Source organism: Pristis pectinata, chromosome 20 (assembly GCF_009764475.1).
Source record: "Pristis pectinata isolate sPriPec2 chromosome 20, sPriPec2.1.pri, whole genome shotgun sequence".
In the NCBI taxonomy this organism is placed as follows: Eukaryota; Metazoa; Chordata; class Chondrichthyes; order Rhinopristiformes; family Pristidae; genus Pristis; species Pristis pectinata.
In genome coordinates this window covers 25,095,878-25,120,309 of record NC_067424.1, presented here as the reverse complement: position 1 = coordinate 25,120,309, position 24,432 = coordinate 25,095,878, and the positions used below count along the sequence as shown (strand labels likewise).

Below are 24,432 nucleotides of genomic sequence, written 5' to 3'. Positions count from 1 at the left end.
GGTGGGGGAAGTTGATGGCACTTGTTTACACTGTCTGTAACTGGAAAGTCAGAAGATACTGTGGGTTGTGGAGAACAAATGGGATAAAGAACATTGAATGTGAGGATACTATCACGTTCAATAGTTTCTGGCTTGCCCCAGCCCCAATCTCAGCAATGGTTGTCCTATTAATGGGCAGTTCCTTCTCTGTCATGTATTTAGCACACACAGTTGAGGCCACATCTTCCAATTTGTGCATATTCAAATCTATGTTTGTTTTAATGCTTCCTAGCACTTTTTAATTACAAAAATGTTTATTTAAAATATCTGTATATTTCAAATCCTTGAACTGTATAGTTTGCTGAATCAGTCCAGAGTCATATCACATCGTCCTGATTTTGAATGTGTTGAGAACTTACCCAAGCAATAGACCATAGAACAGTAGAGCATAGGACAGGCCTTTCGGCTCACAATGTTGTGCCGACGTAGCCAATCCCTCCTACCTATGTAATGCCATATCCCTCCATTTTCCTCTCATTCGTGTGCTCATCCAAGCCCCCAATAAATTTGCCTCCACCACCCCTACCAGGCAAGGCATTCCAGGCATCCACCACTCTGAGTAAAACGCACCCCTCATGTCTCTTCTGAACTTACCCCCTCTCACCTTAAATGCATGCTCTCTGGTATTGGATCACTCAATAATGGGAAAAAGATATTGCTTGTCCACCCTATTTATGCCCCTCATAATCTTATACATTTCCAACGGATCACCCCTTAGCCTCTGCCGCTCCAGAGAAAAGAGCCCAAGTTTGTCCAGCCCCTCCTGATAGCACATGCCCTCTAATCCAGGCACCATCCTAGTAAACCTCCTTTGCACCCTTTCTAAAGCCTCGACATCCTTCCTATAGTGAGGTGACCAAAATTGCACGCAATACTCTAAATGCGGCCTAACCAGAGTTCTATAGAGATGCATCATAACTTCTTGACTCCAATACTCAATACCTCTATTAATGAAAGCAAGCATTCCATAAGCCTTTTTAACCACTCTATCTACCTATGTAGCCACTTTCAATGAGCCATGGACTTGCACCCGAAGGTCTCTCTGCTCTTCAACACTGTTAAGGGTCTTGCCCTTAAGAGTGTACTGCCTCTTGACATTAGTCTTACCAATGTGCAACACCTCACATTTATCCTGTTTAAACTCCATCTGCCATTTCTCTGCCCACATCTGATCTATATCACGCTGCATCCATCGCCAGACTTCTACACTATTCACAACTCCACCAATTTTGGTATCGTCTGCAAACTTACTAAGCCACCCATCAACATACTCATCCAGATCATTTATGTACATCACAAACAGCAGAGGTCCCAGTACAGATCCCTGTGGAACACCACTATTCACAGGCCTTCAGCCCGAATAAGTCCCTTCAACCGCAATTCTACCAACATTGCGAAGCCAGTGCACAGGCGCGGGAAGAGAGCGGAGGAAATTCTCCCAAGCAATGTTGGTAGAATTGTGTACTTGCACAAGTTCCATTACAGTATTTCTCCCAAGTTTGTTACCCTTGTCTTACAGGTTCCTTATGGATGGATTCCTCTGATTCTCAGGGCTTTGATCATGAATAATCTCTTTTATATGTAACAAATCTTTTTTTCAAAAAGTTCTGGCGAAATTCTTGTTACAAAGCTGATGTGCATGTGACACTGTTAACACTGCAGGGGCTGACAGGCAAAATAGCTCAACAAGGAGTCCATTCACTTGATTCAGCATGGTTTTTAAATGCATCATTGCCCAAGCAAATTGATGAATAATATCCTCCTGTCCTTCATGTTTTCTTTTCAGTTTCAACACAAAAGACGCTGGAGGAATGGGCTAGGCAGTATCTGTGGAGGGAAATGGAATCATGAGGGTCTCAACTCAAAACATCAACTGTCCATTTCACTCCACAAATGCTGCCTGGCCAACTGAGTTCCTCCAGTGCCTTTTGTGTTGCTCTAGATTCTAGCATCTGCAGTCTCTGTCTCTCTTCTTCAGTTTTGTTATAGCTTTTATTAGGAACCTCTGTGCTGTTCTGGAAGTTGAAATTGGAATTTTTAATGTGTACAAGGTGCTAAAATCCAGCAAGAACTTTTGCTGGTAACCAGAGAAATAAAACTACATCAACATAAGTTCTGGCTTTCCCTTAGTAATTTCTTCAGCAAAATCTTCATTTCCTTTCATATCATTGCACACACTTTCTGCTTTTCCTCAACATTTATTACTCATTCGGATTTGTTTCTTCATCAGGCCACTTACTAACATGTCCCACAAATGAATAGAATTGGTCAGTAGTCTAAATGCTCTGTTTGAAAACCATGTGCAGAATTCTGAAAGGAACATGTAAATTCTGTACGGTTACAACCTACTAACAGTATGAAATCTTATTGGTTTAGAATTTTTCAAGCAGACCTTTGGAATGTTTCCTTGGATGGAAAATTTCGAGCCCCAGTTATGAGGATTGGTTAATGGAGTCTGGTGTTGGGTGAGTGCTGGAGGTGTTGTGAATTGAGCAGTGGGTGAGGCTAATGGGATGTGATGTTTGAAAATACATTCACTGACTTTGACCATTTGTATGTTCATTGAACTGCTTGCAGCACTGCACCCAAATCATCCAGGCTTAACTCCTGGCAGTAACCTCCAGGTACACAGCTCCATTTTGAACATGTTCTTGTGGGACGTCCTCCCAGATAAAGGTTAACTGCCCACTCTCCATTCCCTCCACCCAACCTTCTGATGCACTGAAAGACAATTTGGAATTGCTGTTTCTCATTCCTCAGTCCCCACTCCCCCCACCCCCAAGTCAACTTCACTTGAATAGCTGCCAGTACTTGTGCCACAGGCAACTCTTTGAGAGATGCAGGCTTGCTTTAAGAAGTGTATGCTGGCTTTAACTGGAGCAAGAATTGAACTCAGGATCTTGGCACTCTCCCAGCTGACATGTCAAGCTAATGAACTAGCTGGATTTTATAAATAAGGAAATAAGCAGGCAGCATTTGGTTATGCATTTGGCTACATTGTGATCAATGGCCACAGATTAATTAGAGTTCATGATCTTCATGTGTGTATTCAGTGGTTCTTTCTGACTAAGAACACTCATGCCTCATCCTATCTGCTCTGATGCCTTATGTTGATGAAGTGCATATACTATTATTCAAGATACTCTGATCTACATTTTTTCCTTCACCTATGTTACTAAGAAACAGGTTTCATTCATGTTGCCTGTGGAATATAATGCAAAATTCTTGCAGTGTTTACTCAGACAAGTTTGACTGGAACCCTTTGTGTGTGAAGCACTTTTGACAGCTTTTTGTGAGATGTTAATTAATCTTGATCTTGCCAGTGATGTTCACATTCTGTGAATGGATCATTTTTTCATATAAACTGTATCTTATCCTGCACTACTTATCCTGAATGGAAGCTCAAGGCTTGGAAATTCCTTTGCACATCCCCCAAAAATTGACTTACCCATAGCAGAGAAACACTGTGCTTATTGCTGGGTATCTTGGTGCCTATCAGGGAATTCAAATCCTGATTATTTGGCCGGATTTTTGTTTGCTCCAACATCTGTTTCTGAGCACAAACCTTCTCCAGGTTGTACCAACTATAGTTCAACACACCAATATCATTTCCAATCTGGCTTTCAATGCTAAAAACCAATGGCTTAGAAATTGCTCCATGTCCCTTTTTTTTCTGGCATTAATACAGTGTTGTGAGTCAGCCCACTTTTGTCAGTGAAAGTTGTGCAAAGAGCAAGGACTTCAGATCAATGTTGCTGGGTTTCTTTGTGTAATATCATGCTGAAATTGACAATGTGGGTTTCAGCCTGGCATTCTTTTCATGTTGCAAGTTCATACGGAGTAGGTGGTATTGGTATTGGTTTATTATTGTCACTTGTACCGAGGTACAGTGAAAAGCTTGTCTTACAAACTGATCGTACAGGTCAATTCATTACACAGTGCAGTTATATTGAGTTAGTACAGAGTGCATTGATGTAGTACAGGTAAAAGCAATAACAGTACAGAGTAAAGTGTCACAGCTACAGAGAAAGTGCTGTGCAATAAGGTGCAAGGTCACAACAAGGTAGATCGTGAGGTCATGGTCCATCTCATTGTATAAGGGAACAGTTCAATAGTCTTATCACAGTGGGGTAGAAGCTGTCCTTAAGTCTGGTGGTACATGCCCTCAGGCTCCTATATTTTCTACCCGATGGAAGAGGAGAGAAGAGAGAATGTCCCAGGTGGTGGGGTCTTTGATTATGCTGGCTGCTACACAAAGACAATGAGAGGTAAAGATAAGGGTCCAAGGAGGGGAGGCTGGTGTCCGTGATGCGCTGGGCTGTGTCCACAACTCTCTGCAGCTTCTTGCACTCTTGGGCAGAGCAGTTGCCATACCAAGCCGTGATGCATCCAGGTAGGATGCTTTCTATGGTGCATCGGTAAAAGTTGGTGAGAGTCAAAAGGGACAAACCAAATTTCTTTAGCCTCTTGAGGAAGTAGAGGCGCTGGTGAGCTTTCTTGGCTGTGGCATCTACGTGATTTGACCAGGACAGGCTGTTGGTGATGTTCACTCCCAGGAACGTGAAGCTGGCAACCCTTTCGACCTCAGCACCATTGATGTAGACAGGTGCATGTACACCGCCCCCTTTCCTGAAGTCAATGACCAGCTCTTTTGTTTTGTTGACATTGAGGGAAAGGTGTGATCTTTTCAGGCTGCTTTTAAAGGAAAGTACAACTACACAAGCAACACCCTTTCGTCTATGGGGAACATTGCCTGCCATCAGGAGGCATGTTCTTGGTGCAGCGGTTGGGAGGGAGGGTTGGGGGTGTTGCAGAGGCTTATACTGCTGATCTGTGCCATATCTCATTGGACAGGCCACCCAGATTCTACATTCTAGCAGAGAAGACTCCACCTACAGTTTCTTCAGCCCGGTGTAGTGGGCAGACCAGACATGGGATTTTCCTCAAAGACACTGTACGATTGCACTCATGCCTTTATAGAAACATTCTGGGCAGTCTCCTACCATGGGTGTCTGGGGCTGGAGGGAAGGGGTGGGAGGTAGTTGGTGGTGGTCTCCACCATCTCCTTGCACAAAGTATATGTCTTCTGTCAGTGTTGTTCTTCATCAGCTAGTCCAGGTTTCTCTGATTCACTGGTAACACTTTTCCACCCCAACCCCTCCCCTACATTCTCTCACCTCCATCATTGCAGAATTCAGTTTCGACACTCCCCAGTAGCTGGAAGATTATTGCTAGTATTGTCTTAAGGGTATTTCTCAATATGTGAAAGAGATACAGTCGCTAAAATATTTCATGACATAAAATTTCGGCACATTGTATCACTATGGTGTGCTATTTTTTATACAGTAAAGTAGTGTTAAGGAGGTGTTGCTTTACTGGAAAACCGTCTATATCGCTATTTTCCATAACATGAGCCCTTGATAAAAATTAATAAAATTTGTTGTTTCTTTTGCATTTTGTGTTTATTTAGTTTTTTTTTCTCACATAACTTATGTAAGAGATTTTTTTTTCAAATCTGTAAATCAATTTTTTTGGTACTAATATGTAAGTTACATAAGGGCAAATTACCATTACCCAAACTGCCATAAAGTGGGGGTATGCTGTAGTGAAGAATAAATTCATAAATCAAGGACACCTGCCCTAAAGAATCAATGGCATTGTAGCGGAAATTCTTTAATAGAACATCAATAAATTGAGGAATAACTGTGTGTCCCTTTTAAGGGCTAGCTGCAGAGATCATGCCTGCAAGACCATCGGTCATGCTTCGAGAGGCTGTTCATAGCATACATCAATTCCAGTCTCCCAGACAACCTCGTCCCACTGCAATTCACCTACCGCCACCTCCCTGGCCCTACACTCATATCTGGAGCATCTGAACAGTAAAGACACCTACGTTAGACTATTGTTTATTGACTACAACTCTGCCTTCAATACTATAATTCCAAGCAAACTCATCTCCAAACTCCTAGACCTGGGAGTCAACACCTCCCTTTGCAACTGGATCCTTGACTTCCTGACCAACAGACCACAATCTGTAAGGATAAGCAGCAACACCTCCAGCACGATTATTCTCCATAGTGGTGCCCCACAAGGCTGCGTCCTCAGTCCCCTACTCTACTCCCTTTACACTCATGCATGCATAGCCAGATTGTGCTCTAACTCCATCTACAAGTTTGCAGATGACACCACCCTAATGGGCTAAATCTCAAATAACAATGAGTCAGAGTACAGGAAGGAGATAGAGACATTAGTCGCATGGTGTCATGACAACAACCTTTCCCTTAATATCAGCAAAACAAAATAGCTGGTCATTGACTTCAGGAAGTGGGGAGGGGTGTGGTGTATATGCTTCTGTCCACATCAACAGTGCTGAAGTTGAGAGGGTTGAGAGCTTCAAGTTCCTAGGAGTGAACATCTCCAATATCCTGTCCTGGTCCAACCACATAGATACCACAGCCAAGAAAGTCCACCAGCATCTCTACTTCCTCAGGAGCCTAGTGAAATTTGGAATGTCCCCTTTGAACCTCACCAATTTTTATCGATGCACCATAGAAAGCATCCTATCTGAATGTATTACAGCTTGGTATGGTAACTGCTCTGCTCAGAACCCCAAAAAACTGCAAAGAGTTGTGGATACGGCTTAACACATCATGGAAACCAACCTCAGTAAAGCAGCCAGCATCATCAAAGATCCCACTCACCCCAGACATTCTCTCTTCTCCCCCCTCCCATTGGACAGAAGATACAAAAGCCTGAAAACACATACTACCAGGCTCAAGGACAGCTTCTATTCTGCTGTTATAAGACTATTGAATGCTCCCCTAGTACAATAAGGTGGACTCTTGGCCTCACAATCTATCTCGTTATGGCCTTACACCTTAGTGTCTGCCTGCACTGCACTTTCTCTATAACTGTAACATTTTATTCTGCATTCTGTTATTGTACTCCCTTGTATTACCTAAATGTACTGTTGTAATGAAATGATCTGTATGGAGGGCATGCAAAACAAAGTTTTCACTGTACCTCAGTACAAGTGACAATAGTAAACCAATTTACTAATTTATGTTGGCACCTGCAAGACTTGCACTAGATTAATGGAGAATGCCCCATTGAAAGTTACATTATCACTTTCAGCACAACAATGCCTGGGAAACCAAGCAGTGCTACTCCATACACTGCACAATTGAAGATATGTATCTTTATGTGACTATCACAAATGGTGTGGGGGTAAACTTCATTGCAGTTTTAACACAATTTTTTAAAAAAGATAATCAACTTATAAGCCAGTAACTCAACCTTGGGCCTGTGTTCAGAGTTGATCCTTCTACACATTTCTTTATTGCCTACAACTTTGGTTGTGAAAGAGGAAAAAACTCCCAGCTCTGTGTATGAACTGAAATGATTGCACACTATCATTTTACAGAATTCTGTTTTGGAATGCTTTTTATGAGTAAACCTGTTCCTCCTGATTTATTGTGTTCAATGTTTAGAAGAAAATGATTATTCAGGAAGCTCTGCACAACCCATCTGTTATGTTGCTCCAACAGGTAGGTTTGTGCCATTATTCTGTTCAGTGTAGTTTCCCCATTTTTGTAAATTCAGCGAGACTTGAACGTCCTTGTATTCTGTACCATCTCCCTTAGTGATATAAAGGTATCACCTTCAAGTCAGTGTAGGATTTGGATCTTCAGACTCTTCTGTTTGACTAATGGCCTGATGATCTATTCTATGACAATTGTAACAGAATAAACTGGTGGTTGTAGTGCGGTATATGTTGAAAACTTAAAGGGGAATGCTCAGTGGAGGTTCCATACACTAGATTCCAAGGCTATGGATCGAGACTGGCTCCTGTCATGGAATCAAACCTTGCTTGCTTTGTGAAGGCCGCCTTCTGTGTGAATGACCTGTGCTGTTTATAGGCACGAATGTCCAAATAAATTTCATGTGAATGATGTCCAAATATGTATTGAACAACATTAGATACTAGTGTGTATTTCTTGATGCTTTCTTGCATGAGTAATTGTAGACTTCCTGCAAGAATCATCCAATTTGATTAAATCCCTTCATGTAGCATACAAAAACATTATGGGAATCAAGGGAATCTGCAGGTTGTCAAGTTTGGAAATTACAAAAGCATGGAAGAGCAGATGAGCTGAGGCAGAAGGCTGGTTATGTCATTGAGGTAAAGATAGTTGATATAAAGCTCAGATAAAAACAGAAAATGCTGATGATACCCAGCTGGTCAGGCAACATCTGTGGGGAGAGGAGGAGAGTTAATATTTTAAGATGGTGACCCTTCATCATGTCTATAGTTTATCTCATGGTCAAGTATGACATTGAGGTTGCCAACACCATGGTTCATCTTCAGATAATTGGAAGGGATAAGTGGCTCAGGAATAGAGATTATGGTGGGGATTAATGACAGCTGCTTTTATCTTAGTTGGCCCTGTGTCTCCTCTTGTATCTTCTCTGCCAATCAATCAGATCATGGCTGGTTATTTACCTCAGCCCCACTTCCCTGCCTTCAGAATCAGGTTTATTCAGGGATCAGAACCGGCACGGTAGCATAGCAATTAGCATAATGTTATTACAGTGCCAGCGACCTGGGTTCAATTCCCGCTGCTGTCTGTAAGGAGTTTGTACGTCCTCCCCGTGTCTGTGTGGGTTTCCTCCAGGTTCTCATGTTTCCTCCCACATTCCAAAGATGTACAGGTTAGGAGCTGTGGGCATGCTATGTTGGCGCCGGAAGAGTGGCGACACTTGTGGGCTGCCCCCAGCACATTCTTAGCAACACAAAAAGATGTATTTCACTGTGTTTACATGTGACTAATAAATAAATATCTTAATATCTTAATCTTAATATCTTGAAGGAAATTTCTGCTTGCCAGTACCGTGTCAATAGAGTGGTTGGTAATTTAGAAGCAATGGAAAGTCAAGGGAGGTGCTGATGATGTGGAGACATGTTGCTAACATACATGTGGAAACTGATGCTGTCCTTTAGTTAATATTGCCAGACAACATTACATTTAAGAGAATTATGAAGGGGTCTTAGGAAAGATTCTTGGTGGGCACTGATCCAAAAGCCCATCGGATATGAAGGTCCAAGCAAACATGTCAAATAGCAGCCATTTTTTAAAGAAGACACTTCAATAAGTTGAATGAAAGAGAGCTCAGTAAAGATTGGACATCTCCTGGCAGCAGTTTTGTCATTTAACTGTTGTGCAAGGTGACAATCTCTTCTGACTTATGTAATGTAATTGATGTTTAATTTCAGCATAAGTATTTGTATGCCAGTTTGGATGGCTGTGGAAAGAAACGCCTGCTTTTGTAATCGGAAGGATTATGGAGAATAACCAGTCTGCACTGTACACTAATAGTGCTGCATCTTTACCCCATAAATTCCAGTTTGTGTAAGGTTGAGTATGTTCCAAATGTGCTAAAGGTTATGAGATTCTTGTGAGTTTCTTCATAATTGTTAGTGCAGATGGATTTTGGAAAAAATAAACAAAGATAACTTCATACTTCCTGCAGTCCCTTATTCTGAAAACAAATTATTTGTAGTCATTGGTGATTTCCTTCGTAGAATATAACATGGTGGACTGAAATTATTAGCTGTGTGTCAGTTACTTTGATATATTGACAATTAACCCAGTATTTCAATTACAAAAGAGGGGATAGACTTTCTGCAGAATTGGGGTCATTGCAGTAAACAAAATAGGTCAGTTTGCTTAGTAATAAATAAAAGTAGCATCTGGGCTGCCATTTTCCTATGTCACTTCAAATTTATTTCAAATATAATCATTTAAGTACAAAACAGGACAACAAAAGTCAGAAATCATTTATTTCATCTATTAGTTTATATTATTCAGTCAGCATTTGTGGACATTTGGGTTTAGTTCAAGAACTTTAACATATTGCTTTTGCAAATTCAGATTTTATATGGTGCAGCTAATAGGTAAGTTACAGTATGCAGCACAACCAATAAGAAAGCACGTGATTCCACAGCAGGGGAGTACTAACAAGTGAGGGCGAAGGTGCACTTCACTGACTGGGTAAATACTATGTAGTTGAGAAACAGTGAAGAAAGTTTATTTACTCATTGTTTGTACTTTTCTTAAACTATATGGAACAATATAAAAGCTAGCACTGGAGATTCTTTTACACGAAAGCAACAAACCTGAGGGTGCAAAATGTCATTTAATAGGAAAAATTGGAGTGCTCTCTCCAGGTAGGTGTCTTTTAATATTTAACACTTTGACTACTTCCGTATTAGTGCTTACACTCACACTTGAACTTTATAGGACAACTGTTATGAGAACTGTTTAAGTGAAAAAACAAGTCCATTAACTTCTACTTTGTTACAGTGTAAAGGGAATGAAACCTGTATGCTTCATATTAAGCCTGACCTGCCTTTTAAAACACACAAATTGGTAGAATATCAGGCAGGTAGGGCAACAAAGTAGAAACAATATACAAGAAAGTAACCTAATGTCAAAATAAGGTTAAAGAGCTCACCTATTTGATCTCTTTAGTACCTGAACCTATGGATTCCTATTGAGCTGATTAACTACCTGAGCACTCTACACACTATTTTACAATAGCTACTCTGTATGACGAGCACAAACACACCTATTCGTTCTCACAATTATTGGTCATGGACTAATGGCGGTCATTTCTGAAGTCTGTTTATTTTGTGGTGCTCCTGCTCAAGTAAATGTGAATTCGAAAACACACCGATTGTAAGTCCCATATATAGTTCTACAATTCATCTTGCAAGAATCTTTATTACTTCATTGAATTGATAGATCAACTTTTTAAATGTAATTATTTTGTATGTAGTATTTCCTTTTGTATCACATCAGAAGCCTATAACCTCACTGTGAAATTTGGTCAGGGGATGAATGCAGCAGCACAATTCTTCTTGGCAAATAGGATTGGCATTGTGTGTGATTGATGTGGGAAAAGGTTTTCTGTTTCCAGGAAATGGGATTTTTCTTCCTCTCAGTTAATGTAATTGACTCTTGCAACATCTAAGTGGGATCTCACTTAAGACTGAGATTCATTGTTTGGTATTGTATTTCACGTGTTGCTTGCTTATTTTTATATTTTTAAATCCAAGTCATGCAAGAAGGCATTGATGCAGATCTCTAATGGTTTAGAGTCATACAACACAGAACCAGGCCCTTCAGCTCACAATGTCCATGGTGACCATCAAGCACCCATTCATAGTAAACCCATTTACCAGCACTTAATCCATAGATTTTTATGCCTAGGTGATATCAATACTAGTCCAGTTTTTAAATGTTGTCAAAGTACCTGTCTCCAGCACCATTTCAGGCAGTATTCCAGATTGCAACCACCTTCTGAGCAAAAGAAAATATGGAAGTGGATCTATTTAGAAGTATTAAAATATACTGAATTTACTAGGTTTTTTTATATGGTCAATATAGGGGAATTCAAAGGTGTGTAAGAAATTATATGAATGGGGTTATGGAATAGTGGACTAAACTACTGAAGGTAGACACATTCAGTTGAAATGTATGGAGATGGAATGATCTCTTTGTAATGGACCTCTGAATTAAAATCTAATCCCACAGCCGGCATAGTTTCTGTGGGCAAATTTTGCTAATTTTTAGGCACTAATAATAAACCAAGGAGCTCATTACTCATGCTTTGTCCAGTCACATTGACATTCAACAAGCCCATTAAAGCTAATGGAATTTCAACTTACTAAAGGTAAATGAAGTAACAAAACCAAATTAAAGTAATAAAATCAGGGCAAATCATTCAAAATCAAGTCTACATGGCATTCAATGGCCATGAAAGGCATCTGATGCACTGCATGTTTACATTCAAGAGTTTCCTATGCATACAAGGCACTAAGTGGTCACACTTTCTGGAAGAGGAGAGTGATACCCTCCCCATAGAATACAAACAGAAAGTTTTTAAAAAAAAGTCTGTGGTAGTATTGTTATCTGATGACTATATTTGCAAAATGGGTGAAGTACTTATCAGCCAAAAATCTCCTAACCAACTGAAATGTATATTTATTTTGTTGTGATTACCCTCTGTAATAGTCAGTTATTTCAGTGAGCAACATGTTCATTGACCAGTTTTCATGTTCTGTTTATTTTTCTTCTTTCAAAAATTGAACAGTAGTTGCTGATATGATAGCAATAGCCCTTTGAGCAGGTACAGACAACCCCACCCTACATTATGACATGTTACCAGTCAGAATGAAAAATGATCATGAACATAAAGAAGTGGATATTTCTTTGTAACTTCTGAATATTTTCTATGTTCAGATCTGAACTTATTTTTCCACAAATCTGAATGGAACATCCATAAATATAAACTTTAAGAAGTAATAGTTTAAGAAGAAATGTTATGGATTGAAAATTCCAGGTGAAAATTAATCTTTCGGCAGTTAGGAAAATAAATGTTTGAAAATAAAGCTTCCAATTCTATTTGTGAAATGATGGATTTGATATATAATTCTCAATAGAAATGGACATTTTGAAACCCTAGTTCCCTAACTATCAGGGAAATCAATGACTTGCATAATCCGGGAAGAAACAGGTTTTGGATGTATAATCCCCAGGAATCCAAGGGAAACCAATATTGCACAATAACCACTGTAGTTGATCTCTTGAATGCAAAGCTACTAGGACAATTTGAAATTGGATTGAGCTGTCAGTCATTTTGTTTTTACAAAAAAATACCTACTCAAAAGCTGAAAACATTTGGATCACAAGATCTGTGTACCATGTGTATTTTGGGGCACTAGAAGTGCCAGCTCAATACCAAATACACCCATTTGTGGAGAGATTTGGGTCAGATGCCATGTTAATGTCGGCATTAGCAAGTGTGCAGCTAAAACTGGCCAGCAGTGTGCAGGGAAGGGAGATCAATCATTAATTAGCATGCAGTGCTTCTCTTAACCTCGCATGGCTGAACTCATGTTTGGCCACAGGAAGGATCCCCTATTGGTGTTATTTAAGAAATTTAATCATGTACAGATTTGATGCTGGTTGATTGCTTCTGACTGCTACTATAATTCTGTAAATGTATGCCAGAGCTCCTTTACATTGTTCCAGTCTACAGAGAGGTGGTGAAGGATTTTGGCCTAACCAAGGATTCCAGACCAACTGCTTTGTTCTGGATTTGGTATTTTAGAAGGGGTTCTCTTTGGGAATCAGATTATATTTGAGATTCAGCAGAGGGTAAGCAGGTAAGAACAAGTTGCTGGAAGAGAGAATGGGAGGAAGGACTGAAGGATTCTCAGCTGAAGGGCATATCTTTCAAAGAGTAATTCTACATGTACTGAAGAAGAGTTTGTGAGATATCTTTTTTTTATAGCAAGGATATATGCCAGATATTACAAACATATCTGCAAACTCAGAGCAGGATGAGGACTGCCTTGTTATTAACTGTCAAGGTGGCTTTGGCATCTAACTACTTAGGCTTCTGGGTCTTGTCCGGATGGACCAATAGATATTTGCAGCATCTTGCGGTTTTATATGGGAGCCCATTCATGCTCTCAATTCAAAGGAACTGACTAAGGCTCATGTTCTCCCGCCAGAGTGAGCACATCTCTTTGTAGTATTGTGGGTGTTAAATAGTGCAGGATGTATTGACTAATAGCATCTTGTCTTGCAGTCAACTCAAGTCAAGGCTGTGATTGTGCCCCCTTTGGAAGGGATCTCACTCCCTTAGCATCCAGCTGGGGTGGGATCAAAGGTCATGCAGCATGCAGGTCAGTTCTTGATAAGCTGACAGCAATCATGATACCCCATTCTGCAGCAGGTCATGTGCCATTTCTATCTGAGCTGTGTGACAAACCAAAGAATTACTTCTGGTTGACAAAGGCAAGGGTCTGATGAAATGCCTCATGACTCCACTAAGCAGCCCCATCCACATATGGGCAGTATGTGTATAATAAGTCACACGAAGTGTGATAAGGGCGTACCATTGGAATATTGAGATAATTCTTTCTGCTGCCTGACCTGCTCAGAAGGAGACCGATAGCACTCAGCAAATATTTGTGGTGATTTGTTGTTTGCTGCACTACCTTGTCAACCCTTGTTGCAAATTATATGACCAATTGATAAGGAATTGAATGGAGGTTAGTAAGAGGAGGAAGAGGGAGGAAAATGGGTGGCATGAAGAAATCAAGTTAGTCCCCGAATGGTCAGGCTATCCATCTACTACTGTAAGTACATAAGACAAGTTCCTCATTCATGAATGGTTCCACACCCTGTTTTTGTTTGCTGAACATTGGTTGGCCATAATACAAAAATAAGAACATTGCCAAACAATCCAAATTATATTTAAAAGAGTGGGCATGCCACATTCCACAGAAATTACCCCTGTGGTTGCTTTTATTGTCTGCCTTCCATTTGCTTTTGTCGGTTTTGCTGCACCTTCACGGTGTTACCCCTTTGACTGCAGCAATGTTGGTGGAAGAGTTCTGACTTTCACAGGAAGTCTGCAAAGGATCTTACACAAGACCTAAAGCATTTTGGGTCCTGCATCACTCTACACCATCTTGGTGTGAGCATCAAGGAGTAAAGCTATGAATGTTAGGCATAAAATTATGATTGGCAAAGAACATTGATTGATGAGCGATGGTGTTTTTGTGCACTGAATGCCTGAAGCTAGAAGTGCATTGGTGTTCGGGATAAATGGATCTTTTGCCATTTTCCCCTACTAGGTACAACATTTATTATTTATTGCTGCATCTTGCCACGGAATTCCAATATTCTTCTTTTCTCACAAAAGTTTGGTTGTCTTTCTAAATTGTAATGCCTGTACCTTTGACCTTCTGCCAATACTTCTACCAGAATGCATTCTTAAGAAGTAGTTCAATAATCAAAAAAAGAGATGTAATATTGGTTTTTATCTCAAGCGGATTAATATATGACAATGAAAAAGATATGGTTACTCAGATCTCATCAGAGATGCACAATTTTCGGTTTTGGGTGTCGAGCTAAGGAAAAACATAATAGCTTTAAGGCTATAACATAAATTAGGAGGATAGGTTTCATCATATTTTCTTATATTGTCCTGAGTTTAGAAGGGTGACGAGTGATCAAATCAATTGATAAAAAGAATTGTTTGGTGACAGTATCAAGGGAAATGGAACAAAAATGTTGAACAGACTTGAGCCACAGCTATTAATATGTGTGGAGTAATGTCCACAAAAACTAAACAATGAGCTAAGTGGTCAGTTAAATTATCTTCGATAATATTGGTGCAGATTTATTTGTCATAATAACTTCATATTCCTCCTTTAAAGTGTACTGTAGAATTTTTAAATATATGTTCATATGAACTAACAGATAGGACATCCATTCACCCTTTGAGCTGTAAGACAAGAACCCAAACAATTCATTGCCCCACCCGGTACTGCACTTGAAAAACCAGGTGGGAGTATGTCAAAGTTCCAGAATTGGACTTAACCCTAGGCCAGAGATATTGCTGAGCTAAACTGACACTTACGATGTATGACTTTCCCTCCTTGACATAAAATTCTTCAAATAGATGTTGATCCTGGATTATTTCTACACAACTGTCTAATCAGTTTGAAAGCTATGACCTTTAAACTATTTATGCACAAATAATTATATATGCAATCATCTCAGGAATAATTAAATCCCACTTTACTTGCCGCCTTCTCCTGACAGAATGTAGCTACGTGAAATCATTCTGCTAAAACTTACTTTACAGTATGACAGCTGTGCAGGCATTCATTCCCTCCATTACCAACCATAGTCTGTCCCACCCACAAAATGCACTGTAGCAATTTGCATTGGCTGCTTTGACAGCACCTCCCAAACATGTGACTTCTACCACCTATAAAGACAAAGCAAAAAAGAAGGGCATGGAAAGGCTGCCAGTGCAAGTTCCACTGAAAGCCACACACCATCACAAAATACCAATATTCCTTCATTGTCACTGGATCTAAACCCTGAAGCTGCATGGCTGGGAGCACTGTGCAAGTACCTTTCCCAGAAGTATAACACTAATTCAAGAAAGAGAGTCTCCACCACCATCTTCAGTTCAGTTTGGATGAGATGTTAAATGCTGGCCTTACCAACAATGCCATGTCCCCTGCATACACCAATGAGTAGACCGGCAAGTATAAACTGGCAGTCTATTTTCTAGTTCAATTCCTATCTTAGTTTTCTTTCTTTGTTCACTGTCATTTTCTACTTACTGCCATGAAATCTTGACGATTTTTGTTGCTATTGAGATCCAAACATTCTTTACAATTTAGTTTACCTAGAAACTGTTGTCATGCTATGTGCACATACATGCACATACGCGTTAGTGTATTGCAATGCAGAAATAGAAATATCCTTACCCTTCTGAGGGAGCTGAGGCCTCCTATTTCCACTTTGTCTACAATCAATATTTGGGAATTTCTGGCAGGTGTACTCAGCAACATATTGCTTTCTTAAAATGATTTGCTGGGACATTATCAATCTTGTGAGATGCCCTATTCCTGCTTTACTCACTAATCTGTGGCAGCTGGTAAACCTTCTTACAGGCATGGTGCACAATTTGTACATGTCTACCCTGTCTGTCATGGCAACAGGCCTTACTGTGTGTGCAAAACATCTTAGTATCTTGTCAATTGCCATTTTACGTTTTGTGAACAAGTCAGTGATGATGTGAAGAATAGAAGAGGATCTGATAAAGAGATTGACTTCTTTCGAGTTCAAGATATTACTCAATGGAGAAGGACTTGGCTGCAAAGCATGCACTAAATGTAGCTCATTTTGGAATCATAGAGTTTAACAGCTTAAAAATACACATTTTGAAAAGGTGGTTTGTTAACCACCCTTCTGCATTTTCATCCTTGTCCCTTTTTATTATTCAAGTGTATATTTTTTTTGAAAGCTATTGAATATATTTTGATGTCAGATGAGGACCAAGAACATGGCAGTCAGATGGTTACATAATTTCATGAATGGTTCTTTGGCTTTCCCTCCTCCACTGTCATAGTTTTCTCTTCTCCCTATTTATCTTGACCCATCAGCTGCTACTTTCCAATTTCATTAATTCCAACCAATGACTGTAGTGGTTGGTTAGTGACAGAGAGGAACAGTGAGCAGCAGGTGTTGTTTTGTTGTGCACCACTTGATGTTCTCTGCCAAACCGTGAGAAAGGAGATGTCTGGATTGATTTCACTGACTGAGACAACAGTCACCTACTTGAACCATATACACATGGCTGGTGTTATAACAGTTGAGGCCAGCCCAGCTTTGGTGCCTCCTAATCTTGTGAGAACATCCATGAAATGCTCTAGGGTGACTTAAAGCAAACCTCTAAAATTAATTTTAATTTTTGTTACCAACTAGAATGAGATTTTGTACCCTGCATTCTTCTTGTTCCCTGAGGTCCTGTGAACATTGCATGACCTTCTTTGTTTTCAAGCTTTCCCTATTCAATTTTAATGTTGTGATTGTCTGACAAATAGTTAGCTTTCTGATACATTTACAAATAATATTATTTCCTATTGTTCAATGCTTTCTGTCTGAAACAAAAAAAATCTCAATCAATATTGGGTAATAAAAAACTATTTAAAATTTCATGAAAAGGGGATAGAATGAAGTCAGTGTTGGTGAAATAAACAAATGTTTAGCATTGACAACTAGGCTGCAGTGAAGCAGTACAAACAGTTCCTGTCCCTGTTAAAAATTGAAAAAGGTATTTCAATCACCATTCTGTTCCATCTTATTGATGACACTGGCATGGATTGTCTCGACTTTCTTCCCTCACCAAAAATAGTCATCTTTCCTTATGGTCATTGCATCTATAGATGCCAGGAGCTAATATAATTCTATCATTGTTGTAGTATAAGTAATAGAAAATATGCTTTCTAACATTTTTCAGTTATTTACTTACAGTCTTACAGAAACAATTAAGAGACATTCAATTTCATGGAGAGAAAGCGGAATGAAGCTCAGAGGCATTTCCTTCTTGAACTTGATTGAGTTGCAGCAAATAAGTGGAAGGAATCACTGGAAAATGTTGACCTTCATTTATGAAAATTTGACATCTGATCCATTTATGCAGAAATAGCTTTTATGGACTGTCTGTGGAACTGCAGATCTGGCGTTCATAGAGTCGTTATAACAGAGAAGAAAGTTATTCAGCCTATCGAGTCCATGTTGACTGTCTATAGGGCAAGCTAGTCAGCCCCATTCCTCCACTCTATCTCAAGACCTGCTGAGTTCCTCCAGCATTTTTATGTATTGCTCCAGATTCCAGTATCTGCAGAATTTTTTGTGTCTGCAGATTTACTTCCCTCAGGTATATATCCAATTTCCTTTTGGAATCATTGGTCATTTCTGCTTCCAGCAAGCAGCTGATTACAATTCATTAACACTCACTCCAAAGTAAAGTTCTTCATATCCCCCAAGTATCCAAAGCACCAGAGTCTTAAATCTGTGTCTCTGTATCCTTGAACCACCAGCTAATGGGAACAGATTTCCTTTGTCTACTTATCCAAGCCTGTCATTTTGAAGCATGTCAATGCAAGTTTAAGAACAGAGAGCCTCATGGATTTATGATGAGTCTCAGTTTCTTTTTCAGCTATTCTCACAATCCTACCTTTTTTTCTCATTTTCACTGTCTGAGTTGTAATCTGATCACCTTCCCTTCAAAGAACCTACTCCATTTCCATTCTGTAGATTTCAATAGAATAAGTGTTAAGTGAGTTCAATAACAGTCGAACAATTCACTCAACCAGATTACTGTCCAAACAGAGAAAGTGGAAATGTACACATTTTTTTACAGAATGGGTTAGCAAAGGGTCTTCTGAGTTCCAAAAACTCAACATTTATAAGAACCTGAGCCAAACTAATGGGGCAAAATCCTGGCCTTGAATGTATTTCGCATTAAATAAGTTGTAGAAAATATAAAACCACTTCTAGTTTGACAAAGTTTGTCTTGAAATTGGCAATATTATTAACGTCTGTAATGGTAGTGAGGAATAGAAGGAGGCTGTTATGATTTAATTGGAATTTCTTAATAACCTTCCTGAAATTCATTTCTGGAGCTTGCTGTATCTACATAACAGTAACACAGTTGTTATTTAGAAGTTTCTGTGGAACCACAAATAAGCATATTGCGACAACCATAAATGCAGACTTCTCCAGTCTCTGTTACTGATTCACAAGCGATGAAAAGTCACAGATCACTGAGTGTGGAGACTAACAGCATGGCTTGACAACATCTGATGCTGAAAATGCAAACTGGAAGAGACTGGTAAAACCTGTAACAGATATTCTACCTATAAGTATATTTTCATTGTCCTTCCTCTCTCCAATTGCTTAGGAGTTTTTTGGGGGGATTTTTAAAAGGGGAGAACCCCTTCAATCAAAGTGTTCTGTCCCTTCTTGCTTTATGCCCTACCTGAGTTTATAAAAATAATGGAAGAATTAACCTTTTATTCTGTGTTTTAGCCATCTTGGGCATTATCATCAGACAGTCTAAAGTAAAGACATGTCATTAGTGAGCTGCTCTTTTCTTGGGTGGCTTTTCTTAGGCCCATAACATTTTTCAACCTTTCCCACCACAATGAATTTTTATTTTATGAATGATTCTTGTATCTGGTTCTTTGCATTATAAGCTAATCACGGATGAAATCCATGATTCCTTGAACAACAAACTTTCTCAAATATCTTGGGATTAATATGTTATGAACATAAGGCACCAAGATAGTATGCATGCAATAAGAGCACCCGCAAGGACAGGAGACTGTTCTGATGCTTAAGTACAATGGTGACATGTAATAAGAATTACTTATTCTGAATGAATGAACTGCCCATTTATAAGCAAATCTAACTTCTTCATCTGCATGAATTCCTTCAGGTATTGGCTAATTTCACCTTTGATAATAATCTATAGTCTAAACCATACATACCAGCACTCACCCATTGCAATTCAGACCTCACAGTTCAAAACATCAGGTGTGATAAAGAACAAAAAAGTCACTTCCTGCTGATTTTACTTGACTTTACGAAGCAGCTCATTATTTATAAGCTGCTGACATTCTGTAGTGTTTAAAATAATTGACCTCAGAATATATTAATTTATGTTAAAACCAGTTAGGTTATATCTAGCTCAATACATCAAAAGTAATGTGCCACATACCTACCATCACCCCAGAAGTCACTCTATTTCCATCATTGTTCTGGGATATCTCTGCTTCTGCTGTGAGGTTATGCCAGACAAGATTTAACCGGTGAAGGACTGCATATGCTTCAAGTTACCTTGATCAATGTCAAAGACCTCCTGTTGAACATGAAAGGACACCTGTCGCACTTCGTATGCCATAGTCTGTATATAACGCCAAGAACTTGCAATTCAGCATTTTTAAAAGGGATGTACAATGAGAGAAAGAAAACCAATTACAGGTGAACCCTACATTATGGGGAGGTTGCATTCCTAGAAAACGGTCCTCATTACAATTTTCTGTAATGCAAAGTCGCTTCACCTGTGTATGCATTAAGAAACACAAGTTGAAACAAATAAATGTTATGCTTATTTACTTTTTTTTACATATAAATTCAGTAAGAGAGAATTTTATTCTGTATCTCAAACTTTTGGGTTGTGATTTGTAAATTCTATAAAAGTGAATTTCTATTACCCAAGGGTCAGTAACCCGGGAATGGCCTTTAGTTTTACTTGTGTTTTTTCTAATCATGAAATCTCCTTTCTTAAAAGAATTTGCTAGCAAAAGAAATAAAAAAATTACAGTGAGAAAGGACACTCAACACATTAAGATTATGCATATCAACCATTTTAGACCCCTTACAAGACCAGGAATAAATATTGTGGTTGCCACATTTTCACAACACTTTTAAAACCCTATTTTTATGCTTTCCTATATTGTAATACCTAGTGATTTTATTTATGAAGTGATTATTTGTTGGAGAACTTCAGAGATCCCTATTTAGAAAGATAAGTAGGGGTTTTATTCTATCTTTCAAAATTCCATAGAATCTGAAATGATACAGATTGGAGAGTAGTAAAAGTAACTCCACTATTTACAAAGAGGGCAGAGGGAAAGCAATTAACCTCAAATAACTGGAAGAGAAAATGGTAGAATTCATAATGAAGCACTTAGAAATTATTGGGACTGAGCAGAGTCAGCATGGATTTATAAAATCAAAATCATGTATTTCAGATCAGTTAGAACGTTTTGAGGCTCTGAGTAGGAGAACAGATATGGGAGGATGCAGTATATTTGGACTTTCAGAAGAAATGCAATATGCTTTTTATTCCCCTGGCTGGTGCATCCAGAACCTCAGGGGTCGCACTTTCAGGACAGAGATGAGAATAAATTTCTTGACCCAGAGGGTCATGAATCTTCTGAATTCTCTACCTAAGAGGTCTGTGAAGGCTTGGTCACTGATTAAATTCAGAAATAAGATTGAATGATTTTTGGATAGCATGGTTTTAAGGGAATTAGGGATATAGGGTATTGAAGTGAAAGAACAGTGATGGTCTAATTAAATGGTGTGGAAGACATAGAAGATCAAATGACCAGCTCCAGCTTCTATTTCTTATGTTTCTAACAAGTAAACATGATATGTAATTATTTTTTAAAATTTATTCTACTTTTCTTGATTGTATACAATGATGGGCAGTCAATTATTTTCAGATATCAAAGATTATCAAAATTTTAATTATTCTATAATGTATTTCACTGCTATTAAGCAGAGATTTATTTTACTAAAGTAAGTTAAAGGGTTTATGTGGTGCACCTTGTTCAAATTAAGTGATACAGCCAGGAAGGAGCTGAATGTATCTTTGTTAAACGTTAAGGTTTCAGCCATGGATTGCAGTTATTCAATATATTCTTCTGGTTACAGGTTGAAGTAATCAGATCTGGAGAATAATGAATCAAATTAAATATTCTAATTGGAAAATGCTAAGAAAATAAAAAAAGGACAATGTAATGGAAAGGTTTGCTCTCCCAGCAGGACATCTGTTATAGTTTGGGAAGCTGAATTGGGGGCACTATAAGAAAGATGTGGTTAAGCTATTGAATAACTGCAATCCGTGGCTGAGTTGGGTAATGAAATGGAGGTGAAGGTTGCTATACTTAGAATGAAAATGTGGTCTGGAGCTTATGGCAGGTTCAATCATGGTGCTACATCGAAAATAGTCTGCAAATTGCATTCATATAATTCCTTTATGACATATGTCAAAATACATAGCACCACAAGATATCTTCACCTTTTGATGAGATATGGCTATTTCCAGTATAGTTAAATGATGCTGCCATTAATGTTATACAAAAGCCATGTGGTAAATGACCAGTTTATTTTGTAGGCATTTTTTAATTGAATTGATGTGATATGCTAGCAAGGCCAAGATTTATTGTCCATCCCTGATTGCTTTTAAGAATGGGGTGATGAATCACCTTCTTGAACTATTGCAATCCTGGTGAAGGTATACCTTACATGCTGTTGGGTGGGATGTTCCTGGATTTGGACAGAACAGCAGTGAAGGAATATTGCTACATTTCCACATAGAAATGCTACGTAACTTTAGGGAAACCTGCAGGTGGTGGTGTTTCCACTTGTCCACTGCTCTTGCCCTTCTTGGTGGTAGAAGTCAAGAGGTAGTGGTGTAGCCTGGGCAAGTAATCACTGTTGACTTTATAGATGGTACCCACTGCAGTCATTGTTTACTGATAGTAGAGGGAATGTTTGTTTAGGGTTGTGGATCAGGTGCCAGTCCAGTGGGCTGCTTTGTCCTGGATGGTCTCAAACTCCTTCAATGCAGTTTGAGGAGTTTCATTCATCCAGTAGTGGAGAGGTTTCCATCAGGTTCCTGACTTGCGCCTTGTAGCTGGTGGAAAGGCTTTGAGGTGTTCGGATCTGACTTATTTGCCACAAGATATACAGCCTCTGACCTGCTCTTGTAGCTGTATTTTTGTGGTTAGTTTAGTTGAGTTCTTGGTCAATGGTGAATCATCAGGATATTGAAAGTGGGGACTCATCACTGGTGATGCCATTGAATGTCAGATAATGGGTATATAAAAAATATTAGTTAGAACTTCAGGGAAAAAAAAACAGATCTTGAAATCCTTTATAATGTAGAAATTCTGCTGTGTACATTAAGTTTTGCTTGTGTGGCTCTAGTTGTTTATGGCCCCAACGAAAATTCAGTGGAATCCAAGTCCTAGGGCACTACAGGATGGGTGTTGTATGTGTTTGCAGCCAAACATGTGCTCCCTGGTCCTCTTTTCTTGTGGCTACAGAATCAATCAGGCCTGCTTCAGCAAAAGGAAGGAAGCCCAGTATTTGGTGATGTGGAAGAGAGGGGATTAGGACTGCCATTTTAATTTTTGGGATAGCAGAGTGTGGGGTGGATTATCAGACCACAGAATTGGGTGGGATGGGAAAGTATTGGGAGGCTCATTTCCAGGTTTGGTGTGTGAGAAGGGGGAGAGGTCTCAAGGACATAGACCAGTACTTTTCCTTGGGCTCCTCCCAGTTTGGTACATAGACAAATTATGCAGCCAATAGCATTATATAAATAGCTGTGTGGTAAATGACCAGTTCATCTTTAGTGTTCTTAGCAAGGCCAGGATTTATTGCCCATCCCAAACTGCATTTGTTGTCATAGGGCTACACAGCATAGAAACAGGCCCTTCAGCCCACCATGTCTACAGCAACCATCATGCTATCCATACTAATCTTACTTGCCTGCATTAATTCCACATCCCTCTATGCCCTGCTCATTCAAGTACCTGTCAAAATGTCTCTTAAATATTTTTACTGTTCCTGCCTCCACCATTTCCTCTGGCAGCTCAATCCAGATAGAGATACAAGACACTGCAGGTGCTGGAATATGAAGCAACAAACAATCTGCTGTCGCAACTCAGTGGGTCGAGCAGTATCTTGGAGGAAAGGAATTGGTGATGTTTGGGCTCAAAACGTCGACAATTCCTTTGTTCCCACAGATGATGCTCGACCTGCTGAGTTCCTAATGGATTGCTTGTAGCTCAATCCAAATGACAACTATGCTTTGTGTGAGGGAAAATTTACCCCTCAGCTTTCCTTTAAATCTCCTCCGTTTTACCTTAAACCTAGGCTCTCTAGTTTTAGACACTCCTACCATGGGAAACAGATGCTGTCTATCAACCCTACCTATGCCTCTCATAAACATATATATCACTATGGTGTCACCCCTTAGCCTCCTTTGCTCCAGGGAAAACAGACCTAGTCTATCCAATCTCTCCTGATAACTTAAGCCGTCCAATCCAGGTAACATTCCTGTGAATCTTTTCTGCACCCTCTCTAGCTTAACCACATCTTTCTTATAGTGCGTTGACCAGAAATGGACATGATACTCCAAACATTA

At 39.3% G+C, this 24,432-nt stretch overlaps 1 protein-coding gene across 4 annotated transcripts in view; it reads left to right on the top strand.

Annotated features, from left to right (window-relative positions):
- Window positions 1-24,432, top strand: part of LOC127580841 (ladinin-1-like) — a 100,607-nt gene that overhangs the window by 23,763 nt on the left and 52,412 nt on the right. Inside the window, exon 1 of one of the 4 annotated variants that reach the window (XM_052034778.1) lies at window positions 10,065-10,267. The exons of the other annotated variants lie outside the window; for them this stretch is intronic. Coding sequence (XP_051890738.1) covers window positions 10,230-10,267 — 38 coding nt within the window. The 5' untranslated portion in view covers window positions 10,065-10,229. Of the gene's footprint in view, window positions 1-10,064; window positions 10,268-24,432 lie in introns of those variants that run through there. 4 annotated transcript variants of the gene reach the window in all.